The 8,207-nt window shown below is 35.7% G+C and overlaps 1 protein-coding gene across 1 annotated transcript in view; it reads left to right on the top strand.

The window, feature by feature from the left end:
- LOC105264028 (trace amine-associated receptor 9) overlaps positions 1–8,207 on the top strand; it is a 26,269-nt gene that overhangs the window by 1,677 nt on the left and 16,385 nt on the right. Inside the window, exons 2-4 of the mRNA XM_011300600.1 lie at positions 17–142; positions 2,409–2,525; positions 7,874–8,028. Of these exons, the coding sequence (XP_011298902.1) occupies positions 17–142; positions 2,409–2,525; positions 7,874–8,028 (398 nt within the window). The remainder of the gene's footprint in view (positions 1–16; positions 143–2,408; positions 2,526–7,873; positions 8,029–8,207) is intronic.

Below are 8,207 nucleotides of genomic sequence, written 5' to 3'. Positions count from 1 at the left end.
ATCATCTTATGTTTAGCCAAAATATCTGCTAACGAGTCTCGCAAGCAACGATCTCGCAATTGGAATACTGGTGACACCCTTTGGATTTCTCCCGGCTATCTACGGCTGCTGGCCCTACGGCGAAGTTGTCTGCCAAATTCAGGTAACGTTAATAATAACTGATAACTATACGATAACGAGAGTGATAATTGAGATAAATCGACTCGGATGTACAGAGAAATGCGCACAAGGATATTTTCACTGCTCGAGGCGGCATTGCGTGCATTTCCTATGAAGCCACGAAATTACGGAGGTCTTGCACGTTCTGTACCATCTCCGGATTCAATCAGCCAGGAACATATTCAATGTCTCATGTTAAATCCATTTCGAAACGCAAAGGTATAAATACAGTATGCGAAACCTAGAATCTAGAAAAGGGAATTTTTTCATCAGTTAACAGAAAAAAATCATAGATTCCCTGGGCCTGTGGTGAAACATGATTTTTTTGAAAATCAAAATTTGACATTTGCGACATGTATCCGGATGTAATTGACACATATTTGTAGATATATATTTTTTCCGTACTGGTATTTATTAAGATTATTTAATGTCAATATATCCGGAGAAAAAACTGAAGACTCAAAAAAATATTGACATACCGTGGGTCCGATGAGTTATTCATTATTCGATATCGTGACACAATGATTACTGATTCTACATGATTTCAAAGTGATTTCGAATGATTTTAAGTTTTTCTCTGGACCTCATGACTTCAAGTGATTTCATATAAAATCATGCGGCTGCACAGATGTCACGTGATTTCTCATGATTCCACATGATTTCAGGACTAATTTCATGTGTCATCAACTCAAGGTGACAATGATTTCCCCAATGAATAATTAATATATAATAATTAAAAAATTATCGATCGTCCTAATGATGATCGATAATGATGATTGACAAAATGAAAAACAAATTCGGAATTTACAAACATCAATGCCATTTTGCCCCGCCTTCAATCATAGAACCGTTCCTGAAGTTTCAGACGTTTTCGCCTGGTGTCGTCGAAATGCATTATTTTTCTCGTTCATCCCTGAAATTAATTCCCATATATATGCGCTAAACCGCACCCGAGAAACGGCCATGGCCCTCGAGGCTTTGGCGATTGTCCAATAAAAATCTCTGATAATCCACGGGATAAATTCTCTGCAGACATACATGGACTAACGTATCCGTGTTTAGAGAGGACAGTAGAAGAGACCTTTAAACCGATATCCGGTGGAAAACGGTAAATGGAACACGCCCTTGAACTACACTTGAAATATGGTTTCCGTGATCGTACTATTCTCACATTTACATACATTTATGTAATCTTTCTTCCTGGTATAAAGAACAAGTGTCCGTGGGGTTTTTGCCTTCATCTGTTCCGAAAAATTTTCAAGTTACCGGGGAATGTTTTTCCCCGCAGATTTATACCGGCATTTCTCTCCAGAGTGATATAAATCCGTGTAAAAGATCATTTACGCTGTCTTTTCTGTTTAATAAATCAAAATTTTGCGTAAAACTAAAAATGAATAATGGGGCGCCACCTCGTGATGGCGTCCTCGAAACACGTCACCATAACCTCCAAAATCAACTCTGAACTCCTTTAGTCTGAAATAAAATATGAAATTCAATAATTGTCAATACCTAATTAAAAATTGGATATACTTGATGTTAGTTTGAAATGTACGGTAATATATATTTGTAATCAGCGGCAACTGCAATTTTTTTTTACCGGGATATTCGTCGAAATTAATGACCGGGCCGTTCACATTTGGCTAGACTCCGTGTACCGAAGTCACTTATCGGGGGACTTCACTTTATATACAAGCGTGGGTATAGATGTATGTGACTCGATCAATTAATCGGTAATAGGCTAATTGAGTCTAGTTGGTAGTACCGTAGGCGGTCAAAATGTATCGCAGGGCGTGGGAATATTCGTGGCATAAAAAATTTTTCCACCGAGAACTCCGCAAATCGCCAATTAATTATGCGTTAAACAATTTCATAAGCAAATCTTTCAATTACTCTAAAAATTCTATCAAATCCATTACCTATAATTCAAATGCAAACAATTCTATTTTTTTTTTCTATATAAAAAAAATAACCATTTACAGCCGAAATTATGTACAGGAGTTGATGATTTGGTTCTTGAGTTATAGAATTTTCTATGGATTAAAAAAGGACAAGAGAAAAATGTCGCACATGTTTTCCGCAGTGAAATCGGCGGAGAGATGATGGAGTAGGGCTGCTATAAAATTTTGATAGACTCGTAGACCGATTGAGCCGCAGATGATATTCATTGAAGAAGAGGCACGCTAAAAGTTGGCGATCTCCTCGGTCATTTCCACGCTGCAATATTTTTTCCAGTGGCTTTTATGTTGCAGGCGCTATTGCGTGGTGCTCTCACTCAACAAAGTGCCGTCATACTTGTCTGCATGGCGATCGATCGTTATGTGTGTATGCTTCATCCACACCGGTACTACCGTCACTCCTCGAAAAAGGTCAGTTCTAGTAAAAATCTCCTCATGCATGCATTAAAATATCGGACTTTACTGTGAGACTTTTAGTCTCAAATTGAGACTGGATAGGATGACCCTGAGACATTCAAAACGCGCAGGTTTTCGATATGTGTCAATTTGAGACTATCAGTCTTGAATCAAGATCTTGTCACTTTTGAGAATTGCAATTTGAGACTTTAAAAACTTGAAAGGCAATGTTTGTTTGATTACCTCAGCTTATTGGACAGTCTCATCTCTTAATCAGTCTGGCGAGTCAGTCTTAATTTGAGACTTTCTGGGGTTGAGTCGAGATTTTCAAGTTTCGAGTCAAGACTTGGAAACTTTAATATGAGACTTTTAAAACGCCAGAATTTTTTAATTGTCTCAACTTGCGGCTTATTAAGTTTTGAGTCAAGGTCTCTTCATTCTTTAAAGTCTCAACTCGAGACTTTGAGAAGTCTTGAGTCAACTCCTCTTCATTTCCAAAAATTTCAACTCAAGACTTTAAAAACTTGAAACGTCAAGGCTACTTGACAACTTCGGCTTGGACAGTCTCGTATGACGTATTTGAGAAGTCTTCATTTGAGATTTAGAAATCAAGTCGATATTTTCAAGTATCGAATCAAGACTTGAAAACTTCAACTTCAGATTTTTGGAACGCCCAAAATTTTGTAGTTGTCACAACTTGCGCTTTATTAAATATTGAGTCAAGATCTCTTCATTCTTGAAAGTCTCGCCTCGGAACTTTGAAAAGTCTTGAGTCAACTCCTCTTCTTCTCCAAAAATTTCAACTCAAGACTTTAAAAACTTGAAACGTCAAGGCTATTTGAAAACTTCTGTTTGGACAATGTTGTATGACATATTCGAAGACGAAGTCTTCATCAGAGACTGAGAGATTAAGTCGAGATTTTCAAGTCTCAAGTCAAGACTTGAAAGCTTTAACGTGCGACTTCTAGAAGCTAGACCTTCCCGAAAATTAAGACTTAGTTCAAAATTATTTTCAAGACCTAGAATCAAGATCTATTAGAAACTCGGATTAACCAAAAGTCGCCACTTAGGACCAAAAGTCCTAAAAGTCCCAACTTCTTATTGTACAATCCTTCAAGTGAATCCCTTCCGGACACAACTTGATATTCCACAAGTGTCAAGTCCTTTCAAACGTTCACAATTGAGCGTTCAAGACTTCTAAACCAGACACTTGACTCCTAGTCCAGACATTTAAAGTCTTGTAAAACTTTTTCCGGATGTCAGATTTGACTATTCGACGAATCGAATGTTCAGGCTGTTGATCCGATTTCATTCATCGTCGGTCCCCATTTTTTCTGTTTCGGAATGAAGAGGTCGATCCTTCATTTCCACAGCAGCGATCCTGGCCGCCCCCTCAGGATCTATGCATTTGCCTATCCATAATGCGCTCTGTGTTTTGGGGAAGAGGAGGCAGCCGACTGGCAACGACGTTAAAATATGTTTCGGAGGTTCCGCTGGTGAAATCCTGGATTTTATGTGGGTTGTGATGGCACAGTCCACGGGATGCTGCAGTCATGTATGATGTTGTTACATATCAAAGTTTCGAGGGATTTTTTGATTCTGAATGGAACATTCGGTGAGGTCGAATTACCTATTCTGCTTGCAATAGGGACGGGAGGCACATGAAACACGTTTTGACCGAAACTTTTCCAATCGCTAAAAATGCCATCGCCCTTCTAGTGATAATTCTATTGGTTTTCCGTCGATTATTGGAAAACTTTGCTGCAGTTTTTTTATAGCATGACAACGTGCTCCCGAAATAATCAATAGACTTTCACTTTTTGAGAATTTTTATTATAGTCGAATATTTTCTGTAGAAAATTGCATTTTTTGAGAGAAATATTCAGTAGTAATATCCCGGTTAATTTTGAAGGTCGAGGGGTATTTGGCTGGATTATTTTTTTCATTCCAATTTCAAGCAATTAAATGTGTGGTATTTCACGGCATATGGTATAAGTAAAACGGTTTTATTAGGAAATCTCAATTTTCAATTTTTACAACCAGTTTTGGGGTTTGAAACGCGTACAAATTGTTTATCGGATATTTTCACGGCTTAACAACAAACAGGGAAATATTCGAAAAAAATCTGAAATAAAACCGTTTTACTTGTACCACGCGACGAGAAATGCCACCATTTGATTGGTTGAAATTGGGATGAAAAATATAATCAATCAAAATTACATGTCTTTTCAGTAATTACGGAACGAAATGAGCTTGCAGGAAATTTTACGGAAGTCTCACGTCATTTTTAGCTAGAGTCACGGAATTTTTCTGCGGCACTCCGTCATTTTATCCGAATTATCAGTGAAGTATTACGATGCATATATAATACATATATAATAATGAAAGTTCCATAATTTTTACTGAATATTTATCTCTGTACTTTCCGTGTAATTCAATCTAATTAGTTTAATATGCTGATTAAACAATTCAATATTAGACATTTTTTATATAATCCTTGCCTCCATTTTGCTATTTGAAAACATACATTGTTACATATATTATTTTTGTACATGAAAACGAAATATATGGGTATTTTTCGAATATAAAAAAAAAGGGAAAAATTTTGTAAAGGCGGATAATATATCTTCATAAATTATATTGAAGGCTACGATAATTATTAATTATTATTATTATATTGTTGGTTTTCGTTGAATTTTAGAATGTAACATAACACGGAAAAAACTTGAATCAAGTATATTTTATATTTGATTTAAGTATAATATATATATAGAAATAAAATAAAAAAATATATATATACTGGATTCAGGTATTTATTTGTTTCCGTGAACAGTGAATAATGGAAAAAGCAAATGACCGATGCCATTTCAAAAAACAAAAAAAGCTCTTCAAAACGGTATATAAATATTCCATTGTATGAATTCCCTTTTTTGTATTTGCTCTGGAAATATGAAAAAATGGGATGAAAGTTTAAATTTCGATAAAACATAAAAATCGCATTTTCGTTGGAAAAGCGATAACTCCATGAAAATTTATGGAAATCAGTTTTCAGAATTGTTTAAATACCCAACATATTGCCTCAATACGAAAAACGGGGGTAATTATTCCCAAAAGCCAATGAGTAAAAATGACCAAAGATTTCAAAAATTCTCATTAATAAAATCGTTATTTTTCCACATGACTTTTTTTGTACACAAGCCTGGAGTAAATTTCACAGGAATTTCTCGCAGGGGATGTATCGCGTATAAAATATTTTGCAACTGACTGATTGGTGGAAAAAATCCCAGACACATGTGACACAACCGTTGGACGCGTCAATTGAACTGTTTTGGGGTATGGGATGTCCCAGCGGTGGTGAACCAGCGAGTTGTGACGTCTGCATGGGGTGAATCTCCAATTTAGCTATCAATATCAAGTCATATCATCCATCAACAATGGCCTCTAACGAGGACCATTCCTCCCTCGGAGGGACACTTTTTAATGAGAGAACGGAGAGACAATGCGGTAGGAGCGAAGTATCGCTGGTTAATCTGCTGATGCTCGAGGATCCTCCTATCAGGTAGCTGAGATGTTCAAAGAAGCGTAAACGAGCCCCATAAAATCCCTCGGGAGAAAATCCGGGGAATCCCAGGAAGAAGGAAAAGAATATTTCGGCATTTTGCCGATTCTGGCTGTCCTGCAATCGATTTATTTTTACATCCACCGATTCCCTTGCTTTTTCTCGATTAAAAACTTCAATTTCACTCACTAGTCCACTTCTATTGAAAATTGTATTCAATTGCGATTGAGAATCTATAGAAATCCTTTTACGATTTGACCAGAGAAGTGATCATGTAGTCGTTTTTGCATTGTTAAATATTAAATATTGTGACACAATGATTGTTAATTTCACATGATTTTCAAGTGATTTCAAACGATTTCACAGAATAATTCATTTCAAGTGACTTCAAATGATTTTAAGGGATTTGTTGGAATATTTGAATATTTCAACTGTACTCAATTTAATATATGCATAATATTCACGCGGCACCTACCGAGCGATTGAGACCCTGAGCATGTCTTTCTTTTATGTACGAGAATCCGTACCGCGCGCCAGCGCGCGGATATGAAACGATTTCTGTAAAAATCTGTTACAACTTTGTAATCTCGCGCCATTTTGAACGGACCAATAAGGAATCGTGGCTTCATGATTTCGAGATTTTCGAGATAATCGATTGTGTCAAGCGTGTCCCTTTTAGAATAGGAAAAATCTGTTACAACTTTGTAATCTCGCGCCATTTTAAACGGACCAATAAGGAATCGTGGCTTCATGATTTCGAGATTTTCGAGATAATCGATTGTGTCGAGCGTGTCCTTTTTAGAATAGGATAATCTCCCATGAAAATACGTTTTATAGAAAAATCGATAGACAGACGCATTTTTCTGTGAACCTATTCTCCTGGGGTTTGAAAATATAATATTATAAAAATCTGCAAAAACAACTGCAAAAGTTCAAATAAACATTTATTCATAAAAAAATACATCTACTCATCCATTTTTCTATAGACAAATATCTATTTAATAGCATGAGTCTCCATAATTTCAAATAGAATAGGCGGAAATCAAAACGTTTTAATATAATTCTGATAGAATTCCAATGGAAATTCAATAATATGCCTTAAAGAAAGTCCATGGTTTATTCCTCATATTTTTTATTTGACCATTACTAAGAAATAATTCCAATTTCGATATTGTATGAACCGTGATGATCAGTGAAATAAAAAAAACATGGAGTCATGAGAGGAATCAGATGAGAGAATCGTATTTTGTGGTTTGGCATCGATCAGACTGTAATAATGGAGCAATTTACAATGGAATCCATGATTGTATTGTGAATTGTTGGGATTAATGATGAAGGCACCGATATCTGTCAAATTTTCGTATTCAAATGACTCATTAAAGCCCCCAGATAGATCTGTAACTGTATTAATTCCTTTTTGTATGGTTTGATCTATTTTTATCACCATAATTTAAAATTATCAATTGACCTCAGCAATTTGTAGTGCAAATGGTGAAATTTTGTGGACAAAAACTGAAGGATTGACTCGATTTAAAAACTTCATTGAGACGTGACTATCGGTACCGATGGATAAAAATTATGAAATTGATGGATGGATCAAAAGAAAATATTGAAAAGTGGTGGAAATACGAATACATCATCTTCCCACTCACATTTTCATGTTCCAGCACCAGTGACACAGAGCCCTGCCATCAATCTTAAGGTTTTCATGGCCTACCGATTCCATTGAACCCTGAAAAATGAGTTTTTCCTAGTAGAGAATAAAAATTCCTGATATTTATTGAAATATGATATTTCTTTGCAGTATTACATGCGTCAGGGGTGTATGGCAGTGATGTCTACCACTTGGATCGCCAGTGTTGCGGTCTTTGGAAGTCTTGTTTTGCCCAGCGGCGGTTACTACTTCAATAGCTCCGGCCTTCTTGCCTGCGATCCTTTCTTCGCCAAAGCATCTTTCAGGTTTGTTGCTATTGGATTAATTGGATTAATAATAATAATAATAATAATAATATACTTATATACCTGTGCTTATTATTATTATTATTATTATTATTATTATTATTATTATGATTATGATTATGATTATTATTATTATTATTATTATTATTATTATTATTATTATTATTATTATTATTATT

The sequence above is a fragment of the Fopius arisanus genome, unplaced genomic scaffold (assembly GCF_000806365.1).
Source record: "Fopius arisanus strain USDA-PBARC FA_bdor unplaced genomic scaffold, ASM80636v1 scaffold00018, whole genome shotgun sequence".
Taxonomy (NCBI): domain Eukaryota; kingdom Metazoa; phylum Arthropoda; class Insecta; order Hymenoptera; family Braconidae; genus Fopius; species Fopius arisanus.
The sequence above is the reverse complement of the archived record's forward strand: the minus strand, read 5'-3'. Positions and strand labels throughout refer to the sequence as shown.